General features: G+C 40.3%; 2 protein-coding genes across 2 annotated transcripts; both read left to right on the forward strand.

Moving 5' to 3' along the window:
* The first annotated feature begins 4321 nt into the window (after window positions 1–4321).
* LOC118823810 (zinc finger protein 574-like) lies at window positions 4322–8080 on the forward strand. The gene is made up of 2 exons (XM_036593645.1): window positions 4322–4503; window positions 6486–8080. The coding sequence occupies exons 1-2, from the start codon at window positions 4458–4460 to the stop codon at window positions 7901–7903; spliced, it is 1464 nt and encodes a 487-aa protein (XP_036449538.1). The 5' UTR covers window positions 4322–4457; the 3' UTR covers window positions 7904–8080.
* A 1648-nt stretch (window positions 8081–9728) lies between these two features.
* On the forward strand, window positions 9729–19636 carry si:dkeyp-84f3.9 (zinc finger protein 184). Its single transcript, XM_036593688.1, has 2 exons — window positions 9729–9967; window positions 15128–19636. Exon 2 carries the CDS (start codon window positions 15459–15461, stop codon window positions 18162–18164), a length of 2706 nt encoding a protein of 901 aa, XP_036449581.1. The 5' UTR covers window positions 9729–9967; window positions 15128–15458; the 3' UTR covers window positions 18165–19636.
* Window positions 19637–25467: the final 5831 nt, after the last annotated feature.

Genomic DNA, 25467 nt, shown 5'->3' on the forward strand with positions numbered 1-25467 from the left:
CATGAGTAAACACAAAACACTACTTTTAAATGATCATTTCATTTATTGAAGGTTAAGATTTATTCCAAACCTATATCACCCATGTGAAAAAGTAATTGCCTCTCTAGACCTAATAACTGGTTGTGTCACCCTTGGCAGTAACAACTGCAGTCAAACGTTTTTGATAACCTGAGCGGAGGAACTTTGTCCCAGTCTTCTTTGCAGAATTGTTTTAATTTGTCAACATTGACGGGTTTTCGAGCATAAACTGCTTGTTTAAGGTCTTGCCACAGCATCTTGGTGGAATTCCAGCCAGCACTTTGACTCTGCCACTCCAAAACCTTAATTTTGTTTCTTTTGAGCCATTTAGAGGTGGACTTGCTTTTGTGCTTCAGATCATTTTCCTGGTCTGTAATCCAGCTGTGCACTGACCTGAACCGACGAGTGGACTTTCCCCTTTAGAATTTTCTGATAAATAGCAGAATTAATGGGTCCATCGATTGACCAGGTCCTGCAGAAACAAAGCAGCCCCAGACCATCACACTACCACCACCATATTTGACTCTTGATATGATGTTCTTATGGTGGAGTGCAGTGTTAGCTTTACACCAGATGTAACAGGACCCATGTTTTCCAGAAAGGTCCATCTTTGACTGATCAGTCCATAGAATATTATCCCAAAAGTCTTGGGGGTCATCCAGATGTTTTTTTGGCAAATGCAAGACGAGACTTTGTGTTATTTTAGGTCGGCAGCCTTGCAACTCTCCTCCTGATGCATTTTTTTTTATTGTGGAACCACGTACATTGACCTTAACTGAGGCAAGTGAGGCCTGCAGCTTTTTAGATGTTCATCGGAGTTCCTTTGTGACCTCCCGGATGAGTCACAAGTTTTTGCGTTTTGTGGATAATGGCTCTTACTGTGGTTTGCTGGAGTCCGAGAGCCTTAGCAATGGCTTTGTAAACCTTTCCAGTCTGGTAGATTTCAATCAATTTGTTATGCGTCTGTATTTGAATCTCTTTGGTATGTAGCATCATGTGCTGCTTCTAGCCTGCTTCACATTGCCAGACAGGTTCTATTTAAGTGATGTTTAGATTCAACAGGTCTGGCAGTATTCATGCCTGGGTGTGGCTAGTGAAATTAAACCCAGTAGTCAAATGAATTTTGTTAACTGATTTATTTAGTAAATAAGGAGGCAATAATTTTTCCACATAGTCCCAGTTAGGCATTTTTGCTTCAATAAATGGAATCATTTAAAAACAGCATTTTGTATTTACCTGGATGTGACATGTGCAGAAGATTGAATTGGGAGGGGGCCAATACTTTTTCACAGCCCTGAATATGTACTTTGGACTTCATGCATTTAAATTTTCTTATAATTTGAACATCTCATATTATTTACACCTGTACCTCACATTGTTCTAGTAGGTACAGTTGTATGGAAAAGTTTTGGTGTGCTTGGTCAAATTATGTTGAGAAAATAAGTTAACACGTTCTCCATAGAGAGAACACTTCTGTATAATTTAATGCACAATAACTTGATTTGCTGAAGCCTGTGCAAAAGTTATGCCACAATTTCTGTACTATTTTTCCCCCATTGTGTTCAACTTGGCAAACAAGTAGAAATTTTCTTTAAAATTTGCAGAAAAACATAGCATATAAGTTTGCTTCCTGTAGAGGATGTGTTAACATTATCACTCAGAATATCAACAAAACATGCAATTTGACCAGGTTGTTCAAAAATTTGCATACGATTGTATAAGCATAGTATGATTGTTAAAAATGCCAGGATATTGGATTCATTTGCTTTGTTTTGTAAGATCAACCCAAACAACGAACATTTTTGATGTAATGATCAGGGTTATGGGCAGTATAAGCATTTGTATAGTAGGGTAAGCAGTCACTTACGGACCCTGAGCCAGCAGGGGGCCCCACAAGCATGTAGTTGTCTTTTTGTTTTCCTCCACAAGAACAGAAACACAGATGTTCATGGTTACCATGGTTCAGGGAGTCGCATGGGGCTCCTTCCAGGTTTGTAAAGAACACAGTGCAGCTATTCAAGTCAGACTTGTGCCATAATAGTGTCCGAAATGATAGGAATAGCTTGCTGAGAATGAATTTTACACAATTTTCACTTACCCTAAATGCAATTCAACAGCCAAGGTGTATTTGGTGTCCAGATTTTGCTCCTTTAGACTCTACAACATAGCTAACATTGCTAACAAACACCAGAATAGTCAATAGTCACCCAAATACATCCCCAAAACTTCTCAACCCTATCTAATCCATCTCTTTCTTAAGATACAGTATGACTTACTGTAAACAACAAAACCATTATTGTAGGGCTGAGGGAGGTTGAGTTCATGTTGTAGACAATGGATGGGAAGGTGGGGGTGGGGGGTTTGATCCAGAACTTGATTTCTTTTAGGAATACAGGAACCAGTAACATATTATTTAACAAAAAATACAAATACACCTTGTTTTTGCTTAACTTGCCCATAAAATGAATAGTCTGTCACATTCAGTGACCTGATGAAGACTAACAACATTTAAGCCAGGGGTGCATAACTCTGGTCCTGGAGGGCCGGTTGCCAGCACAGTTTGGAGGTTACCCCCCTCAAGCATAGATAAGTGTCATCAGGTGTGTTTTATTAGGTAAATCGCCAAACTGCATTGGACACCAGCCCTCCAGGACTGGAGTTGTGCACCCCTGATTTAAGCCTTCAGAGGGGCATCATTTTGTATTTGGTGCCATACTCCTTTGCCCATATACGGAACTAAAGATTCTAAAGGGAATTTCTCTATGAGAAGAATGAATGGAGTTTTCAAAAGTTGCCTCTGTTGCAATTAAAAATTAGATTAGATGACCCTTATTAGTCCCACAATGGGGAAATTTCACCTCCGCAGTCGAACCTGTGCAGTGAAACCCCACATACACACTAGTGACGACGCACACTTACTCAGAGTGGTGGGCAGCCCTATCCGCAGCACCTGGGGAGCAGTTGGGGGTTGGGCGCCTTGCTCAGGGGCACCTCAGTCATGTACTGTTGGCTCAGGGGATCGAACCGGCGACCTTCCGGTCATGAGGCTGGTTCCCTGACCTCCAGCCCACGACTGCCCCCAAATGCTCCAAAGCTAATATATTTAGTCCTATGAAGTTTTTTCTCGGATATCACTGGATCCTCTAAATTACGAGGTTGTGAAAGAGCCGAAATACAAATATTGCGACATGTTAGCTAATACTGCTACGCACTGTATTTACATCATTTTAAAAAAGGCCCAGTTTTTGTGATGTCAACACGTTTTTTCATATATCCACTTATGCAGCCTATAGTAGTTTAGCCCCGCCCATTCATGCTAAATTTATAAGGAGTATTTCAGCCTGGACTGCTTTTTGAAGGAGGCTTAATAAAGCAATTGTAATTTTATCACAGGAAGAGTGTTCTTTGGCAAGATGCGAAGCTAATTGCTTTTATAAAACGACAATTTTTCAGAAAATAAAAAGCAATTTTTCAGATAATAATTTGTTACTATTAATAATAAACGACATAAACAACTATTCCGCCAAGAAATGTAGTTCCTTTAGAGTACGGTTTCGCTGCCAAGCACCCATGGACCGCTGAACGAGGAGAACATTCGGTCACCCATCGCTGTATATTGCAAGCATTTCATGAACTGTTTAACTTTGATATGATAACACAGGACTGTTTAATGCAAAAACTGAGACTCAGCCACATCCACACTCGATAAATGATGCACTTTTTGGCTGTAGAGGCTAGAATTTATAAACTTTCATAGCACACTGTTTAGGGAGTACGAGCCATTTGGGAGTTAGCCTGAGTTTGACGCTATTTCTGAATAAGGCACAAACGTTTGAAGTGTGTAATCTATTCAAGTGACATTTTTAGACTTTTATGCTGCCATTTTACAGTTTATCATAATGAATTAATTAATTAATAAGTACTTTAATTCGAGCCAGTGATAGTAATGATGGAGTTGTTTTGGCTGTTGGCTATTATTTAGCCTGTTCGCTAGCTGACCAGCCTAGTTCTAGTTAAGAAAGTAAGTCTCCAGCCCCTCAGTTTAAACAAAAAACGGGTTCTTACTTCATCAGTATACTCGGTGGTCCATTTGAGCAGTCAAAGATTATACCATTAACAGCACAAGGGTGTGAAATGAATCATGTTTTTGGCACATAAAACCACACAAATGTGGAAAATAAATACAAGAAAATACAAGAAAAGCGCCAGTTAGGAGTCTTTACATATTGAGCCCAGTTGTAATACTACCCCCGTACACTAGGGGCGGTGTAAAACGTGCACGATGGCTAAATAACTTCCCGGCGCTGCATTAGGAAGAATGGGAGGGAGATTGGTCACCAGTTTTGGCATCAGGCTTATATCTTTTATTTTTCCTTAACCGTTGACACTTATAGTCTGTTTTTGCACATTAGTTTTTAGATATACTGTCTGTGAGCAGTATGGATTTACCCATTGACTCCAGCCTGTTCTTGTCGGATGACCAAGGTAAAAAAAAACAAACCACAAACATCGTTGTGCGAGATTTTAGCCTTTTTATCTGCAGTATGTGAATAACAGTCTTATAAACGAGCCTTCCTACCGCAGTTTATCAGTTTCATATCCCAAATTACGAGGCTGAAGTTGGCTTCGTATATGAATTTTCCACTCCACCTTAAGTGGTGAAGCCGTTGCATACTGGCGCCTGTTCATGCTCCACAATGTAGCCCTGCTGCCGCACCATTTAAGGTGGAACGGAAAATTCGAAAAAGAATTGAGGTGTAGGCTAAGGCTAGATTAAGGTTGAAAAAAGAGTAACGCTACAGTTTTTACTACCGCGATTTTTAGGGTTTAACAAAGGGATGTTTTTTTTATTTGTTTTATTCATTTATATATATTTTTTATCTTTAAATCACTGCTATATCTCTGTATTCCTATCGAGGGCTGGGGGGGCAGCTGTGGTTCTGGTTCCGTACGGTTCGGCCTTTTTCTCTAAAGACGATGACACACTGACCGTCAGCAAATACTGATGTTCTGTCGTTGTTTATCGGCTTAATATGGTTCCACAGTAAGACCTGATACGCAGAACGAACCGGGCTGAATTGGGGAGAATATTCTAGAATTCCCAACAATGACGCACAGGTGTTCCACACCGACCCACGTTTTGATGGTGTTTGTTGGGTCAGTGTGCCAAAGCCGTTATACTCGGTCATTAAAGGGGAATTCCACCGAGTTTTAAGGATTAGGATGTAAACAAAGTCATTCAGGCTGGTTTGATGTGTTGTGCATCATTCTAGACAAAACATACTGGGTCAGAACTGTTCTCAGTGTTGGTGATAGGAACCAGAGGTCTGAAGTGTTCAATGCCTTTTAAAGCTGCCTTACAGGAAGCTATTAAATGTGTAACAATGACAAATATGATGCCTGAGGGGAGAGTTGGGATGTTTGCGGGTGATCGGTTTAGCATCGGTGTGGTACTGGACTCATGCTTGGGGGGTTATGGGAATGAAGCAGGTGTTGAGAGAAAAGTTGAGATTTTTTTATTTAAAAATTTCATAAGCAATTTTTTTTATTAACAGAATAATTACATGAAGGAAAACTGTCAACCAGTAACAACAAGTAACAGTGTGGGGTGAGATTTTCCCATGTTGCTTATCAAGATATTCAAAATACATTTAGAATATATGTTATTCTGAACATGCTTTTTATGGAATGCAACAGAACATACCACTGAATACATTCAGGAGGTGTGTATTCAGTATCCTGCCATTACAACTTGACATCACAAATCAGTTTATTGCGATGAAATCATGATCACAAGTTTTTACTGCTGTTGGTGTTCAGAGAACTTGTTGTCTGTAATACATATTTTGAACGGTAGCTTATTTAAAATTATGGTAAGTTGTGAAACATAAATATTCTTGTTTTTAAGGGTTGTTTTGGGAGTATTCAGGTACTCGTTTGGAAATTGAGTTTTCAAAGCCTGTTAAATGTTTGGACCAGACCTACAGAAAACCCATGCAGAGCAGAGAGGTATATGTATAATGTTGTAAGGTCCCAAAAATATTTTTTTTCAGTTTTACCATTTTTTTTATCAATGTCAACATTGCATATAAAAACATAGAAGACACATTTAGGTTCACTGGTCATTTTGGATAGTAAATAATATGGCTATATTTGCGTTGTAGACATTGTGAGGCCTGGTTCCTATCACCACCACTGTAAAGATAATCAGAGCAGGTAGATTTTTCTACAGTGAACCATTTCACACAAAACACTGAATAATTTTGTGTACGTCTATAGAATAGTGATGCAAATATTTTGAAAAATCAGTGGAATTCTCACTTCAAGGTGTGTACATTCAAAATGCTCAAAAAATGGAATGAAAGTAAAATCAAAAAGGTTTTAAAAAACACATTGTATGTTACTGGTGTCGATGTGAAAATGTTTCAGTTGTTCAAGGATTAATTGCTTCTCTCTTTCCCCGACAGATGTGGCCAAACTGGTACAGGAAGAATTCCAAAAACAAATACTTGTGGACAGTGAGAAATTTCAAAAGGCCCAAACCACAAGGATGAATACGGATCTTTGGGACAGTCTATGGAACTCTGTTGATCCAGTAGTTAATAAACTGGTTAATCAAGTGGCCAATCCAGTCTTTAGTCCAGTCTTCTGCTTGGCTTGTGATACCATGTTCTTCAATAGGCTGACCCTTGAGGAGCATGTCTGCCCTTTTGTTAGCTTCATTTGTTCGTGTGGTATTGGTTTCACTAATTATCCTGAAATGTGGTCCCACAGTCTGTCCCACAACCACAAAGCATCATATGTAGTGAATCACAAAAGTGCTATACAGAACAGGATCAATTCTGTTAAAGAGCAGGAGTCCAAGCTGAAGTTTTTAGAGGCTACTGCAAAGAACGTCGGCATTGTTCAGGAGGCTGTTCCGGCCACAGCTTCACCTCCGTCTATGACAAGGTACGCCGTTGGACGAACGATTAACCTTTGGAGGCGTTTCAAACCAGTGGTGAAGATCAAGACTCTTCAGCCGTTTCCCAGTCGAAGGAAGTACATGTGCGCGGTTTGCCGCGAAGTGATGTGCAGTCAGGACGTGCTCATCGAGCATGTCCATGCCTCTCACCATAACACCTGCATATATGGCTGCATTCGCTGCGGGCTGCTTTTGATAAGCAGTGTCACTCCAAAACCTCACCACAAGTGCGGCTCCCTTTACACCGGCCCTTCCAAAAGGTTCACTGTTGGCCACGTGGTTAAAGACCCTCTGGCAGCTGACAGACTGTATATGCCGTATGCTTGTCAGTACTGCTCTCTGAAATTTTGTCATCCAGTGCACCTAAGCAACCATGTCCATCTCAACCACACCAACATATCCAAACTGCAGGTAAACAAGTCGCAAGGAAGCAGTGCAAAGAGAGTGCAGCACACTTTGAAGAACATGTCAAACAGAACCTCACAAACTCAAAAGCAGAGGTGCGCGCTTTGCGGCAAAATGAACGACTCGCTCAAGATACTTGCGCAGCACTGGTGCATGAGGGGGCTGACTTTGCTCAAGCCTGAGAAGGTCGCGAAGATGATCAGCGAAAAAGACCAACAAAGATCAGACTGGTGTTCACCAATAGAGAGTGACAGCGAAGAACTGACCTTCCGCTTTCAAAACATCAGTGACATGAAGATGTACGGTCATACAAAGCTACTGACGATAAAAACGGAGCCGGTAGAGGTGAACCTTAAGATGACCCAAACAGACTTTTCTCAAAGGGTATCTGTGAAAACCGAGCCCGATGACGATAACGGAGTGGAAAAAGCTCAGACTGAAATGAACAGACTCTTTTACCAAAATTGCAGTACTCCCAATGCTAACAATCTGAAGTGCTGGCTTAGCAGCATATAGGACCAAAGCTATGGTTTACAAGTGTTTTGGAATTGTTCTCTTCATTCGTGGATAGTCATGTTGTATAGACTCTCATTCTGCTATTTCAGCAAATTTGATGTATTTTACTCGATGACTAGCGTCCCAGAGCTTTCAGTCGTTCTTGGTTGTTTCCGACTATTGTCAGCTATGTTGAGTAATTCCAATAAAAGTAAAAAAAAAAAACTTCCCTGACTTGCCCTAAAGAGATTCACAACAGATTTTTTTCTGTTTCGCTTTTAAACCATGCAGCCAGGGCTGGGCAATATGACAATATACATCATTATTGTGGTAAAGGATGTCACACTTTTCTGAGCATATCATGGATATTGTCAGTACTTGAACACTGACCAAATGCATGTTTCATTATAAAGAAACTGCAACACAGTATACCAAATATTGAATAAATTAATTTTATTATGATTCTTTTTTGCTCAGTTCCAACTGATCAGATCTGAAAAAATATATATTGTGTCATATTGTGTATTAGGAAAATTTCTTGAGGCATGACAATATTATATTTTTGCCATATTGCCCACCTCTCAATGCAGCCACTAGTTTCAAAGAAAACCAATTGTTCATTTCAGTCATTGTCAACAAAGTCGTTCAGAGTGGTCTGGTGTGAAACAGGTCATTGTAGAGAAATCTGACAAATCAGATTTCTTTCCAGTGGTGGTGATAGGAACCAGGCATCTATGGCTGTGTTTACATGCAAAGATTTTTGCCAATCTGATTGAATACATTCCGATTATAGATTAAGACTGAGGTGTTTATATGGTCACTCTACTCAACAATCTGATGAAAATCTCCCTTTACGTGCACATTACAAGTAATAGTGACACACAAGGGTTCTATTGTTACAAACTTGACATCAATTTTACAAACCCTCTTAAAAAAGACGGTTCTTCTAGTTTCTTCTAGGTTCTTAGTTCGTAAAGACAAAGGTTCTATATAGAACCATGTAATCTCCAAGAACCATTTGCATTTAAATGGAAAAAAAATAAATTCTATATAGACCCTTTTTGAAAATGGTTCTGTATAGCACCAAAAAGGCTTCTGTTGTTTCAAGCTTGACATCATTACAGTACACTCTTTAAAAGGATGTACAGAACCTTTTTGAAAATGTATAGCAGCGTAAAGCGTTCTTCTAAAGTTGCAAGCTTGAGATCGTAACAATAAACTCCTAAATAATAGATGGTGTTTCTGTAGTAAAGACAGTGGTTCCATATAGAACCATGAACACTCAATTTGCATGGTGGAAGGCCTCTGCAGACTGATTGAGAATGTGTTGTATACCAAAAAGGGTTCTTCTGTTGTTCAGCACTTGACACTGTAACAACAGAAGAACCTTCTTTTTTTCAAAAAGGTTCTGTATAGAACCATATACAACACATTGTCTATCATTCTGAACAATTTCACAATGCAAAGGACTGTTTAAGCACGAAATGGTTCTATATAGGCCTCACGGCTCTAAATAGAACCATTGCTTTGACTAAAGAACCTTTAAAGAACCGTCTTTTTAAACAGTGTAGAGTATGGGCAGCACCAGATTAGATGATAACCCTTTCAGGTCGGCTGTCACAAACAGAGCAGTTGGTAACAGCGCTGGATTTATATTCAGACATGTTAGCGCTTTGCAGGGCACATTTTATGAAACATTTTTAAATATATTTCCTTCACTTTGCGAAAAAAAATCACGTAATTCATAAATAAACGAGTCCATTTATAATCCGAATGAAAAGCCCGCTAAAAAATGAGTGTTGTTTTTAAAAAGGGGTCGGGCTCTGTGGCGGAAACGGAAGTTCGGTAATGTAACGTGAGACGTTCTTTTCTGTAAGGAGGCTTGAAAATGGTCGAGAACAATACAGTCCACACAGTGTTAGTGACCTGTCGGCAGTCCGGCCAGATTATTTACTGTTTTTAACATGGCACAGATGGACAAACTCCCAGAAGAGCTGCTCAGTCGAGGCCTTCACCGCGTTACCGTCACCTGAGTGGGGGACCCTCGCAGGCAGCGCCGCGGAGAACGTTAAATTAGCATCTCCAGTAAGTAGCGAATGTGCTGTTTTTAAAGTAAACACAAGTTATTATAAATGTTTCTACTCAAAAACATATTAATGCGGACCGTTTGGCTTAGTAGTCGCAAGCCAAGTGTAAATCTGCAAGTGCTAAAGATGGAGAGGGGAGCGGAGTTTGCTTGGAGAACAATCAAGACCTCCAACCAGCCATGTAGAGTTAAAGGGGAGGTCCACCGACTTTTCAAAATTTGTGCATAATTAAATATTTGCGATGTAAACGGAGTCATTCGGAGTGGTTTGATGCGAAACTTACCGAAGAGTTCAGTGGTGGTGACGCGAACCAGACGTCCACCTCTGAAATCTTCTTGCATGAAATGGTTGAACACACTGCCTGATGTCTGAGACTGAGATTGTTTTATGATCAGGTTTTGGCTTAAAACGTCTTTTTAATCCATTAATTTCACCCATTCGTAGCGAAGGGGTACATGCAGGGCATTGTGAGGCAAACAGTCCAGAAAGAAAGCTTGTTTTTTTTTTTCAGATTTATGCCTGTTTTACTATCATCAGTTACTTAGCTAGCTATAAAACTCAGAAGGCACGTGTAGGTTAGTGTTGGTTATGGATAGTGATTAAAATAGCTATATTTGTATGTATAGACATGGCGACCCCTGTAAAGACACCATGGCTGTAAATAAACGAGTCCGTAAGCTACGTGAACCATTTCACGTCACATCAAACCACTGAATGAGTCTGTTCACGGAATTATACCAAAAAAAAAAAAACTTTGAAAAAATAGGTGGAATTCCCCTTCACGTGTTGCTGTTCAACAGATATAAATTAGTAACTTACATCGGTTTGTTATCCGTGCAGTTATCGACGCTTTTTGCGACAAATATTCCGTTAAACACGAAGCTCAAGTTAGCTGCTTTTCGCCAGCTTCTTAATCGAATTCTCCGTTCCACCTTAAATGGTGCAGCCGTAACGTTCTGGCGCCTCGGCAGCAGCATGTAATTGCTGCGCCTTTTAAGGTGGAACGGAAGAATCGGAAAAGTTGAAGAATAAGATTCATCTGCACATAAAATACGAGTTAATACTGCTACTCCAGAATAACGATATCGTACTAAGTGTCGAATGTGTTCGTTACTTGTTGAAATAAGCCTGTTTTTTAGCAATCTGTGCACGTTTTAAAATGGAGTCCCTGTAGTGGGACTGCTGTCCCCTAAACCGCAGAGATGGCTTTAACCACACTGAAAGAGAGAAGCGTTTAACCACACGTTTACATACGCTTTGGTACCGTGGATCATTTGATTTGTTTAAAGGGGAATTCATGATTTCTGCATAGTTTAATCGCTGAGAAGTAAACGGAGGTATTGAGAGTGGTTTGGTGTGCAGTAGTTCATTGTAGAGGGACGTACCAATTCGGATTTCTTTACATTGGTGGTGATGGGAACCAGGGGTCACAGTGTCTACAGTGCAAATATAGCCGTTTTATTTACTTCCCACAACGACCAGTGAACCTGCACGTCTTCTGAGATTGTTATATGTAGCTAAGGTTGATAATACTGAAGTACAAGCAGTCAGATTTCCTTGGGTGCTGTTTTTTCTTGCACTGCCCTACATCTGCCATGAATGTGCAAGGCCAAAAGCTCACCTCAAAACTCATGCAAAATAATGTTTTAAGCTGTGCCTACTTCACTCTATAGTGCATTATTTTGGGGTTGCGCCATTTTGTAGTGAAGTCAGCAGACGTAGGCTGTGTCTGAAGTAGTCCCCTAATCAGTATACCCTACATCTGAAATTCTGGATTTCTATATAGAACTAAATTTGTGATGGTAGTACCAATTTCAGACACCAACATGATACAGGTTTGCTCATTACTTACAAACAACACAGTGCATTATGGGAATCTCCTATCCCTTTGGGTACATTGGTTGTCCGCTACTTATTGCGGTACACTGCGGAATTGTTTGCACTGGATTTGGCGCAGTATGTTTTTAGACACCACCACAAAATGGCAGAACCTCAAAATAGTGCATTATATAGTGAATGTGGACACAGCGATAGTGTAGAACCCATGTATCAAACACAAGGCCCGCAAAAGTATTTTTCATTTTCAGTTAATATTAGCCAACAAAAACACTTATCGTCAGTTCAGCAGCTCAGGAATTGAGCCCAAGTCTTATTGAACTTGCAGCAAAGAAAGAATGCTGGGTGTCTTCTTCAAGCAAATAGGTAGGTTTAAAAGACTGAGCTCCTGGGAACATGTACATTTAGAATATTTCAAGGTCTACTACAAGTGTCTTTATTTTACTGCTGAGGTTTTTGCATATTTTGAATGAACAATGGCCAGTTCAGGTTACAGCACAACATTTAATTAAAGATGAAATAAAAACATTTTCTTTCTCTGGCCCACAGATTTGTTGAGATTTTTTAATATGGCCTGTTTACTGATTGAGTTTCACACCCCTGATGTAGAAGATCCAGTGCACTTAAACAATCCCACAGTGCATTACAATAAGTAGTGTACAATCGATGTACCCTAGCAGACAGGGGATACCCATAGTGCACTGCACTGTTTGGTTTGAAGATTCACGTGCAACTTCTCTGAGGAGGAGAAGACCTCTCCTTAGACCTGTTACAAATGTAAGGCCTTCTAATGTGTGCAGTCAAACTCATCGGTTATGCTAGACTGGTGGTGTAATGTTTAGTGTTTATATGACGGAATCTGCTGTTGAACATTAATGAGCAAACCCGTATGACGTAGTGTCCAAAATCGTGTGTGTGTGTATATATGTATATATATGTGTATATATATATATATATATATATACACACACACACACACACACACACACACTTTTTTATATATATATATATATATATATATATATATATTGTGTATATGTGTATATATATATATATATATATATAATGTGTATATATAGTGATCCAGATTTTTTTTATCTAGAGGAATCAGGCAGCGCATTTGTAACTGTATAACTTAAATGGTTAAATGCTTCAGACATTTGGTTCCTTTCTCCACTGCTGTTTATGATTCAGTCTTAATTTAATTATGAAAAAAAGGGTGGAATTCCCCTTTAAATAAATATCTAAAAATATATAAATATATAAAATTATCTAAGAAATAATATAACCAGTAAAAAGTATATCTTTGTATTTGGCAGGGGTAGAGGTAGTGTGTATTTGCATCATGTGAATTGCTCACTTTCTCATTGTATAACCACGAATATACTTAATGAGCACTTTATTAGTAACACCTCGCTGTCTTCGAGACAGGGCACTGTATATCGGCATAGCGCGAAAGCCCTGGTTCTCAGTGACTGAGAACACAGGCAAATCCTTGGCAGTACAATTTGCGCTTGACTTTGTAGTTCGCTTCGTCCTTTCGAGTTGGCGGAAGCTCTGACATCGCTTCATCGATGGTCCTCTGGTTGGCAGCAACTACAACCGGACGGAAAATGGATGGAAAAATTTAATTTTTCCCTCAACTCCACAGAAGCCAATATGCTAGTTTAAGGATCGGCAACCTCTTTTACTGGCCGGTTGCGGCTCCACATCAGAATTAGATTTCTAGGTAAAAATAAAATAATCCTCCTTTGCAGTAAAATAAAGCTCTGCTGATCGTTCAAACACAGTTTTAATGATCTTAAACACTGGAATTAGTGTAGCCTATAACTTCTATGAAAAGGCAGAGATTTAAAACGAACACCGACTCTTATTAATATTTGGGTTGCCGACCCCTGCACTAGCTTTTAATGTAGTGTGCTGCCACAGACTGTCTGGGCGCTGTACTTCCGCACTTTGCAAAGTTCCGCCTTTTGCGTTCCATCAACATTACATTATCAGTTAAAATTTAGAAAATCGTTTTTTTTGACATTTGTGAATTGATTCAGAATCGTCCACGTCCGCATCGCGATGCATCTAAGAATCGATTTTTTCCCCCACCCCAATTCTATATAAATGTGTCAATAAATAACAAATTTGTTCCAAACATTCAAAGCATTTTTGCATTTGCATATATGCTCATATGATTTGAATTTCTGACTTCTGACATTAAAATCCTTGGCAAAGAGAATTGTGAAATTCCACAGCAAAGTATGATAATGCATTAACCATGGATTTGACTTTTCTTTGTGTGTAAGTAGGGAGTTCAATCAGTGACCGATTAATGATTAACCTACTAATACATAAATGTTCGACCAGTGCTTTCAGTTAAAAACTTAATTTCTCATTAAAATCTGATTTTTGAATAGGCGGTGTTCTCGTCCTGCTTGAGGACCATTTTTGAGTGCCGCAGTGCGAAACATCTTAATGATGCTCAACTCTAGGTTTTCTGGAGTTTCAACACCTCATCTGCACTTAATTTTAACCAGTAGCACCAGTAGGGATACAGCAGTGATTAAACCATCCTATACGTACTTCACACCATTTAGAGTGGCTACAGATGAAAGTAATATGATGAAAATCCATGTCATTTGCCAAGAGTCAACGCAGATTGTTGGTGTTGAAGAATTTACTCACCATCAAACACCCTCCAACAAAATGAAACGTGTGGCTAAAAAGACTTGTGTGAGACGGCAAGAGCGTCATACTAATACAGTGTCTCTTGTGGTTTAAAACTTAGTTACACTTATTTATTGTCTATGTCAAAATCTTACACGGACTTACTTATGCTACTAGATAATGCTAGGTAATTCTAGGAATGAACTATTATGGGATATCAGATTTTTTTCATGTACATACCTACTGATGCCGTTATACACACTACCAGTCAAACGTTTAGACCAACTTGATTGGCTGTATGTTAAATCTGTAGATTGAAATGTTTTTATGCTTAAAAAGGGTCTTGGCAAATAAAAATAATAAGGCTGCACTGATATGGGAAATGTGGGATGATATCTGGAAATTTTCAAATACATATTTACCAATGCTGATACATAAATGTTAATAAAATGTAGAAATTGGGACAATCTGTTCAGCTTTTTCAGGAATACATATGTGATCAAATACAGGTTTAGATTTACTGGTCAAATTTAATAAATGTAATGTCAGTGCATTAAAAAAAACAGTTGTCTGTCAATATTGATATGATTAAGGTCATGCAGACCTAGTAAACCTTGTTTACTTTAAAGACTTCTCACTTTTCTTTGTCTTTTCTTGTGTGCAGCTTTGTGTGGAGATGAAAAACAGGACACCAGCGAAAGATTTCTACTACTGAGTTGGAGAGCTGAGGCAATGAAGCAAGCTGAAGGAGTGGATGAGAAAGATACGACAGGATTCATTTGAAATGGTCTTTGTCAGCCGTTCATTACTCTACAGCTGCGCCTGATCAAACATGCTGGTGTTGAAGGTGGAGCTGCACAGCTGTGTTTTACAACTACTTCCCCCAGCAAATTAACAGTTTAATTTTAAAGACTGTTCCATCCCTTGTGAAAGTCATATGGTGGTGCTCAGTTTGATCTTGATGGAACATTTTGGCACTAACACTACAGACCAGGATGTCAAGCGATGAACTAACAAAAAGGTCCATGCGTGATGATCTAGACCAAGATCCCATGATGGAAGAGACAAGCATGCCTAATGACTCTCGGAGCGAACAAGATGGTGCTGAGCCAGTGGGGATTTCCAAAAATGACTCTCCTGATCATCCTAAAGTTCCGAGTCCACCTCCAGTAACATCTCTTGGTGACCAAGGGGAAAAGCAAGGAACTGATAAGTCTCCCTGTGGTGTCCTCAGTGATGAAGCGTCTATATCAAACGATAGTGCTTCCACAGATAATCCACAGGAAAGAAGGCGTAACAGTCAAGATCTTGCCAGTTCGGAGATGCACGTTGAAGAGTCTGGACCAGTAAGTGAGAAAAGTATGCCTGCAGATGATGATGACTCTGATGAGGCCACAAAAAGTTTATCCCCTACGAATATGTGTGAGCAGAAACCTTTGAGTGACTGCAATTCTGAAGGGAGCGATACAGATATGATGACCGAAAATCCAACCGAAAGGGAGATTTCCTCTCCTCGTGGGCGTCCACGCAAGGAGAAGCGGATTATAAAATGCGAGTACTGTGGACGGCCGTTCAATCATGCTTCAGCGTATATCATCCACCGGCGTGTCCACACGGGCGAGAAGCCCTTCAGCTGCCAGGTTTGCAGCAGAGCCTTTGCTCAACTCTCCAACCTTAGGTCGCACATGAAGGTCCATAATGCTCCGAGAATTCTAAGCTTGCAGCATTCTGGCAAATTCCAAAGCAAAACCACTGTGGCTGAAAGTGTGACCCAGAACCAGCCGATTGTGACTGCAAGTTTTCGAAATGACACCCACATTAAAAGCAGTGGCCCTTTCCGCAGGAGCAGAAAGCCTGTAGCTTGTCCTATCTGTGGAAAAATCTTTCCCTACAAATCGGTGCTTAAAATACATCTACGGATCCACAGTGGGGAGAAGCCGTACTCCTGCAGGGTGTGCGGTAAATCATTTACACAGGCGTGCACTGTTCGGGTACATGAAAGGGTACACTGGTCCATCAAACCTTTTCTGTGTTCCAAGTGTGGGAAAGGATTTTCCCAAATTGGGACGTTAAAGGCGCATACATGTGCAGGTAAAAAGCAAATTCATGCTACTTTAAAAGAAATGGAATTGGCTGGTGTTGTTACCTTCCGATGTCACCTGTGCAGAAAGTGCTTTAGCACTAGAGATGAATACGATCCTCACTTGCAGACACATACTGATAACCAGCGTTACATCTGTGACAGTTGTGGTCAAAAGTACAGCCTACGTTCTGAGCTTGAGACCCACAAGAAATACTGCTTTTCAATGTGGCTCTCGAAGACCAAGACATACAGTCGCCAGTCTTTGGTCAAGTCTCAGGTGAAACATCCTCCATCTACTAAAACAGTTCAAAGCTCACAGCCTGAAAGTACACCTGTAAAATCCCCAAAACCAAACTTGGCTGATTTCTCCTCACCTAAAAGATCTAAAACGCCACAATCTGACTTTTCCCTGCAACCAAAGCGTAAAAAATACCTTTCTTTGCTTACTTGCCCTCCTAGGGTGATGGCCACGTCTATTTACGACCCTCAAAATAACCTCAGTCACTGTCAGCCTTTCAAAGCAAGTTACTTCGTTTCTCAGTTAAACAGTTTGGACCAGAAATCTGACCCAAGGAAATATTTGTGTCCACGGTGTGGACGGCTCTTCCGACACGTTGGACGGCTGAGAGCCCACATGCTTACTCACTCCCGGGGCAAGAGTTTCACCTGTGGTGACTGTGGGAGGATCTTTGAAAACTGGAGCAAGTTTTGGCACCACCAGCGCGTGCACAAGCAGAGACGAGGCCGCTTCTTTTGTCCCAGATGCGGCCAGGGGTTTCGCTTTGCGAGCATCTACATGGATCACCTGCAGCAGCATCCAGAGCTCAATGCATTTTTCTGCCCATTCTGTCCTCACACCTTTGCAGATGCTAAAAGTTTGAAAAACCACCAGCAAGAGTGGCATCGCTCAAGTATGCCCCATATATGTGACATTTGTGGCAAAGGTTTCTCAAGTCCTGTCATCCTTAAGCGACATCGAGTGGCGCACTGTTTTCAAAACAGGCAGCTGGACATGCCTTACGTAGTTGATGTGCAGCCCTTTGTGAAGCCTTATGAATGTGGCAAGTGTGATGCCAGTTTTAAGACATTGGATATGCTTTTTGGTCATCAGCTTTGCCACTCCCCTAATGGTGACCTAAGCGTAAGCTTGAGCAATGGCATCAGTCACAGACATGACGAACTGAAGGAAGAGGAACACTCGCCACAAAAGCGCCAAGAAAACGATCTCCACCTCAGTGCTTCTACCTCTCACGTGGATACTTCAGATCCATGTCAAGACATCAGTCAGGGCAGTCCCTCTGCTTTCTCGACGGCTACCCCCACAGATGCAGTTAAAATGCAACCACAGCAGGACCTTGACTCTAGTGTTTCCCAAAGTACCACAACTTTACAGCCTTCGTCATCGGATTCTGAGTCCATACCTCTAGAAGTAGAAGAGGTAAAAGAGCTTACCTACAGGACAACTGGGGACACTATTCCAAACCTCAGTGGTACAATTCTACGGTCCAAACCGGAGCAGAAAGCTGGGCACCTGGAGTGCACAGAATGTGGTGCTTCTTTTGCTGTTCTTCCAGCTTTGCATAGACATTACTTGGAACATGCTAGGGGAGAGATATAAATGACTTTCTAAAATGATGCCATGGCTAAAATGCCTCTGGTCATACTTTGGACATTTTGAAACACTAAGCAGAGGTTTTGTATGGGAGATACTTTGCACTGTATGTGGAACTGAACTGTTTGCTATGACCTAAACATGAGTAATGTTCTTCTGAGTAGAGCACTATTTAGACGGGATTGGTAGGTTTACATGGGAAGGTTAGGAAACGTAATGATCCATTTTCAAGTAATTTTAGTCCCGTCCAAATTCACCATATCAGCAAATTTTACCGTGAACTCCCGATCAATTCCATTTGTTTATCTGCCACAAAACATACTATGAAAATAATCTCAGGTTATATTCATTCTTCTTCATACACCCTGTTGAAAAGGAGTATAGCCGAGCATTTACCTGTCTATGCCCCAAATCAAGCCGATATGTATTCTGTCTCAAGTGTATGACTTCGAACAGTAAAATGTGCAATTGTGGTTGATTTATGTAGTGATGCTGACTTTTGGCTGTAAGTTTCCACACTATTGTCAATGCTAATTACACACTTCATTCGCTTAAGACAGATAACCCAGAATATTCACTTTTCCTGACTTGACTCTTGAGTCTTCTGAATGTCCTGCACCAAACTGCCAGTTAGTTTGGGTTGTGATGTCACAGCACATGAGTGTTTGGTTGCTTCTGATTGGTCAGCTTATGGACAGACAGTTTGCAAACTCTGGTATTGGGTTAAATGTCCCCACTTGCAGCATAAGACATTAACAATGTAGGCTAAAATAAAAATTGCAGTTCTTGCAAAAGATTCATGCACTGAATCTTTCAGCTCTTCCCAGTTGTCTTTCTTTTTTGATCAAATTGCTAGAACTAATACATTTTGCCCCACCACTTTTGGAGGTGTAGCGCCACCCCTGGTTTGAGGTAAACCAAAATTCGATTAAATTAAATGTTTGGACATGTTTTCTAATTCTAAACAGCTGAATGTATTGCATGTGGAACTTATTTTTTTTTTGGTGTGACAGTGATGCGCAAACCCACTGTTCACTCTGAAATTCATTTTTAAGACTTTTCTTTTGTGAATCAGTCCATGAACATTACAGATGTCCCTGAGCCCAAAGCTACATTACCTGCTCATGTTAAGCTAATCCCGTCTGAATAGTGCTGTAGACCGGCATCATGTTAACAGTGCTATAAAGTCAAACATGGGACCTTACGTGAAGCAGTTGTTTCTAGGATCTCAAGAAGTTTTAATAATAAACTGAAAAGACGTTTCTCAGTTGCCCCACCATCTTGCGATGATCTTTGCGAGATGCTGACATTTTAACCTGGTAGTAGTAAGTGTACTTTGTATTTTTTAGTTTTGTACATGACCTTTTTGTATCAGGTTTTAATTTAAGCTATATATCTGTACCTTTTTTATATAGCACTTGTTTTTCCTGTAGTGCATGTTAGGAAAAGAAACCCTAATAAAGTTTTGTAGAACCTTTTGGAAATGTGTTAAACGTGTCAAGTCTGAGAGGTAATGGTTTGACAGTAGAGTATCGTGCTGGGTAATATTGATCCAAGAGCACAATACATCGAGCAGGCATAACATTATGACCACCTCCTTGTTTCTACGCTCATTGTCCATTTTATCAGCTCCACTTACTATATAGGTGCATTTTGTAGTTCTACAGTTACAGACTGTAGTCCATCAGTTTCACTGCATACACTGTTAGCCCCCTTTTACCCTGTTCTTCAGTGGTCAGGACCCCCATGAACCCTCACAGAGCAGGTACTATTTGGGTGGTGGATCATTCTCAGCACTGCAGTAACACTGATGTGGTGGTGGTGGTGGTCTGTTAGTGTGTGTTGTGCTGGTATGAGTGGATCAGACACAGCAGTGCTGCTGGAGTTTTTAAACACTGTGTCCACTCACTGTCCACTCTATTAGACACTCCTACCTCGTCAGTCCACCTTGTAGATGTAAAGTCAGAGACGATAGCTCATCTGCTGCTGTACAGTTTGTGTTGGTCATCCTCTAGTCCTTCAACATTGGTCACAGGATGCTGCCCACAAGACGCTGTTGGCTGGATATTTTTGGTTGGTGGACTATTCTCAGTCCAGCAGTGACACTGAGGTGTTTAAAAACTCCAGCAGCACTGCTGTGTCTGATCCACTTGTACCAGCACAACACACACTAACCTAATGGTCATAATGTTGTGCCTGATCAGTGTATACTCCAGATATATTAGCTGACATTTACATTTGCATTAATAAAGTTAATGAACCCAAACTTTCTGAGCACAGTAAGAATGTTTTCTTATGACACAGCTTGTTTATTGGGCTGTTTTGTTCTGCATTTCTTAAATTACACCAAAGGGAGCCTTAGCCTTGTAAAGCCTTAGCCTTGTAAACATTAACATTGCAGGAGTTTTCATAATCTAAAAATTAGCATTGCTTTGTGACATCAATATCAGTATACTGGCATAGATGATATCGCCCAGCGCTACACTTAGGAAAAGGTGTAGCAGTCTGTATCTTAATGTAATTGATGATTTTCCGAGATAATGATTGACATGCCTGTTAGCCAATTACCACAGTCTGTACTTCCACCATTCAGAGAATGAAATGATAAAACGAAACTCCGCAGAACAAACAATGAGAATGATGGTGACAATAAAGTCCGAATTATTAGGATAAAAGATGTTTTATTTTACTTAGATTTAGATTTAACTGGGTGTTTCAAAACATAAAGCAGAAATCTGGGATAACAAGATGTGCTCTGTAAACTGATTTAAAATACTCACATTTATAAAACTAAATTTTAATCTTACACTAAAGATGGGTGTTTTTAACTTCTGGATGAATTGATTTTCAAATAATACGTTAACACACTGCAAAATGCAGATTATTGTTCTATTTTATCATGTTTTTGGTGATGTGTGTCCCAAAGCCACTCTATGTATGGTCATTCATAGAGTCTCATCTTCCTTGTCCAGGCTTCTGAAGCAGTTTGTTGCATTCCTGAAAATCCAGACCATAGACTGGATAGACTGTACCTATGTCTACATTCAAGCACCCTATGAGAGAGAGTAGGAGTTTGTGAACAGAAGGGGGGGGGGGCATAGCACTGTTAATAATAATAATGATAATAATAATAATATTTTCTTTAGACAAGAACACAGATAAAATACTAAGACAAATACTAAAGATACATGGAATTTTTTATAAAAGTCTAAGTCAAAGAGATACGTTTTTAGATGCTTCCTCGCAGACCGAAGGGAGCCATCTTCCGGTGACAGTCAGAAACTGACGCCCTCTTTCAATTGGTATGTGATTGGTTCCTAGGCGCCTCACGGCTGTAAAAATATGACGCTTTGAAATTGGATTAATCTTTTTGAATCACCCTGTATGTGTTTTTCCTTAACAAGAAATGCTATAATATCATTTGTCCAGCAGATGGACACATAGAGGGCTATTAAAAGCACAGAAAATCAAGATCTAGAAATCCTTATCCTGTGATATCTGGATCAAGTCCAGTCTGAAAATGTTTTGAAAAACTGGGAGAGATTATTTTGATGCTTGATAGGAAAAATGGAGGTTTGATTATACTGATTAAAAGCTTTTAGAAACTGTTTGCTCTTAGTTAAGGTACATTTTGGGTATTTTTTTAAATTTGAGTGACTTTGCTCTGAGGAATTGTACTATAATGTCTAATGATAAATAATTTTACAGAACAATGGGCCTCATTCACCAACCATTCTAAAGAAGAAATTCCTTTTTAAAACCCATGTACAATCAAGAGCACAAATGCTCAACACGTCATGAATCTGACGTAGACTTTCATTTAGGATCTTTCTCAATAATAAATTTTAAAAGAACTTAGTAAGATAGTGGTGAATGAGGCCCTATGTTAAGATAGTGTTCAGATCCAGTGTTAGGACAGATATAGTAAGTAAGTAGGTAAGACATCAGGATTTGTCACACTTGTGTAATTGTAAAATCAGTAGTAATCATATAACTGCGATTAAAAATAAACGAATCTTAAATAGATTTGCTGCCCTGCGATGGACTGCCAACTTGTCCAGGGTGTTTCCTTTCTTCCACCCAATGACTGCTGGGATAGCGCCACCCGGGACCCAGATGGTTTAGCAGTTTAGAAAATGTTGGCACGTTAATCTATGGAGCCTGGGTTAGCCTCACCGCAAACCATATAATGTAAAACCTTATACATTTTCCATTATTACATTATCAGCAGTTGATGACATTATACATTGTTATTACATTATACATAGAATGTAGCAATTGTCCCACAAATCCAAATTGATCACCACTGGCCAATCAAATTTCAAGGATCTCTATGGGAAGAGTCAGAGTGAGTTCACGTTTACCTTTCAAAAACATATAAAAAGAGTATCAACTATAGCTAGTTGCAATATTATCATTTCTACACAGATTTTAATGCATCTAAGAATTGCTAACTCTGTTGTTTAGCCAAAACCAATCAAAACCAAATGGAACACGGTCAAATTATGCCTGCTGAAGGGGATCTGATTAAAATGTAAAAATAAAGATATTTAACTGGCTGGTTCTATATTTGGGGCCAGTCTTGGGCTGGAGGTTAGGGAACCAGCCTTGTGACCCGAAGCTCACCAGTTTGATCCCCTGCGCTGACAGTACGTGACAGAAGTGCCCTTGAGCAAGGCACCTAACCCCCAACTGCTCCCCGGGTGCTGTGGATAAGGCTCCCCACCGCCCTGGGCAAGTGTACTCACTGCCTGCTAGTGTGTATGTGGTGTTTCACTGCACAGATGGGTTAAATGCGGTGGTGAATTTATCCATTGTGGGATTAATAAAGGGTAACTTAACTTATATTTGGTCCAGTCCAGCACTGATGGATCATGGTCCCATGAGGCCTCCAGGCACAAGTGTCTTTGGATCACTCCTTTCAACGCTTCTTTTATTTCTTTACTTTCTTCTTAGAAGCACTTAGATTCCAATGCTCCATTGCTGATTCTGTTTTGCATGCTAGTAGATACAAATGCCCTGCAGTCCACAAGCTGAAAACCCTTGCCTGGCAATAATCTGCGTCTCCAGGCAAAAAGTATGTTAGAGATCTGAAAAGAAACATTTAAGCCTGAAAGTAAGATATTCCCTCAGCACTCCTGTGATTAAAGGGAACTCCAATTCCCAGAAGCCCTCGGGCTGATTAGGCCCAAACTGACACACCTGTAGACTCCTCTACTTAAGGCTGTGGCAAACAGCAGCCCTTTGTCACACCTTTGTAGAGGGGTGACCAGTACGGTACACAGCCCAGTTGGGTATTTGAACAAAAGGAAAAAGAAAAGATGAACAAAAAGAAAAGAAAAGAGGGCTGGAAAAAAACGAAAGAGAGGAATTGCCCCAAAACTACTTAAAAACCACAAGAAGGCTTGAGCTACAAACGGCTCCAAGCCATACAAAAGGTGTTTGCTCTAAGAGCAATCAAGTGAAACATAAAGTCTGCCTTCCCTTCAGAATTACAGTGGAAGGAATTTTGTTTTCTCATTATCTTTTACTTCACGTTTCTAGTTAAGCCTTTGTTTGAGCACGATGCTTTCAGCGTCCCCTTTGTTTGTGTACATCGGCGGTTCGAGCCTGGCTCTGGGTCACCTCAACTCCAACGTGCCAAATTCACACTCCATTGCCTCAATAAATTTAACACCTTTCTCATGGGTTTTCCTCTCTGCACTTGGGTCCACCTCCCTGCCATCCTGTAACAGGTTTCACATGCCTTGGAGGACGCAGGTGTTAGGGGATGGAATTGGCAATGACAAGGGAGAAAATTGCTTAACACAAAAAATTTTTTTACCAATGTGGAGTAGGACACTGGGGGTTGTACCACATAACACAATATAGGGAGACTAACCAAAGAGCAGAAGACCCACTCAGATTTCTGACACGGACCCACTCATGAACCAAATTTTTGACATGAACTCAAAATTTGACTTTCACCTGCTGCTTTCTCTCTTAAACTAAGGTGCAGCTATACAGTTGGTGCTTTAACATGTACAGCAGTAACATGATTATTATTGAATTTGGTCAGTTATCTGATTATTCAGTGGTTAAGTAAACAGTATACCCCAATTTCTTAGATTGGTTTGAGAAATCTAATAAAGAGACCAGAATTTTAGCCCCTTTTTAGTAATCTGTCCCAAAAACAGCAAGCATTTAACTCGGCACCCACAAAATGGCAGCAAAACACTACAACTACATGCTTAAAGGAAGAAGACAAAAGCTGAATATTGTTCATCTTCTACTTGATGTATATTTACATTTACTTGCCACAAATTACAATTACAGACTGTAGTCCATCTGTTTCTCTGCATACCTTGTTAGCCCCCTTTTACCCTGTTCTTCAGTGGTCAGGACCCCCATGGACCCTCACAGAGCAGGTACTATTTGGGTGGTGGATCATTCTCAGCACTGCAGTAACACTGATGTGGTGGTGGTGTGTTAGTGTGTGTTGTGTTGGTCTGAGTGGATCAGACAGCAGTGCTGTTGGAGTTTTTAAACACCTCAGTGTCACTGCTGGACTGAGAATAGTCCACCAACCAAAAATATCCAGCCAACAGCGTCCTGTGACCACTGATGAAGGACTAGAGGTTGACCAACACAAACTGTGCAGCAGCAGATGAGCTATCGTCTCTGACTTTACATCTACAAGGTGGACTGACAAGGTAGGAGTGTCTAATAGAGTGGACAGTGAGTGGACACAGTGTTTAAAAACTCCAGCAGCACTGCTGTGTCTGATCCACTCGTACCAGCGCAACACACACTACTAACAGACCACCACCACATCAGTGTTACTGCAGTCCTGAGAATGATCCACCACCCAAATAGGACCTGCTCTGTGAGGGTCCATGGGGGTCCTGACCACTGAAGAACAGGGTAAAAGGGGGCTAACAAAGTATCAGAGAAACAGATGGACTACAGTCTGTAACTGTAGAACTACAAAGTGCACCTATATAGTAAGTGGAGCTGATAAAATGGACAATGAGTGTAGAAACAAGGAGGTGGTCATAATGTTATGCCTGATCTGTGTATATTATTCATTTTTATTTATAAAGCTGTGTAAAGCTGAACCTCTAGTTCTCTGTCAGTTCTCTTTCCCAGCATTGCCTTTTAAACATCGCCATCGTGTTGCTTGTCAATCATTGGCCATGTCAGATTACATCGCCCAATCGCCCAGGCCAAGTCACTCAGAGACACTTTCATTTAGATGTAGAAGATATTTTTGAAGTAATTAGACCTACTAAAGTAGCTAACTATCAAAAACCAACTAGGCTACAACATT

Source organism: Colossoma macropomum, unplaced genomic scaffold (assembly GCF_904425465.1).
Source record: "Colossoma macropomum unplaced genomic scaffold, Colossoma_macropomum, whole genome shotgun sequence".
Taxonomy (NCBI): Eukaryota; Metazoa; Chordata; class Actinopteri; order Characiformes; family Serrasalmidae; genus Colossoma; species Colossoma macropomum.

Excerpts from the sequence above, each read along its gene's own strand:
- LOC118823810 (XM_036593645.1), top strand. The coding sequence starts at position 4,458 with ATGGATTTACCCATTGACTCCAGCCTGTTCTTGTCGGATGACCAAG. Across the intron at positions 4,504-6,485 it reads GTTCTTGTCGGATGACCAAG|ATGTGGCCAAACTGGTACAG; the intron begins GTAAAAAAAAAC and ends TTTCCCCGACAG.
- si:dkeyp-84f3.9 (XM_036593688.1), top strand. The coding sequence starts at position 15,459 with ATGTCAAGCGATGAACTAACAAAAAGGTCCATGCGTGATGATCTAGAC.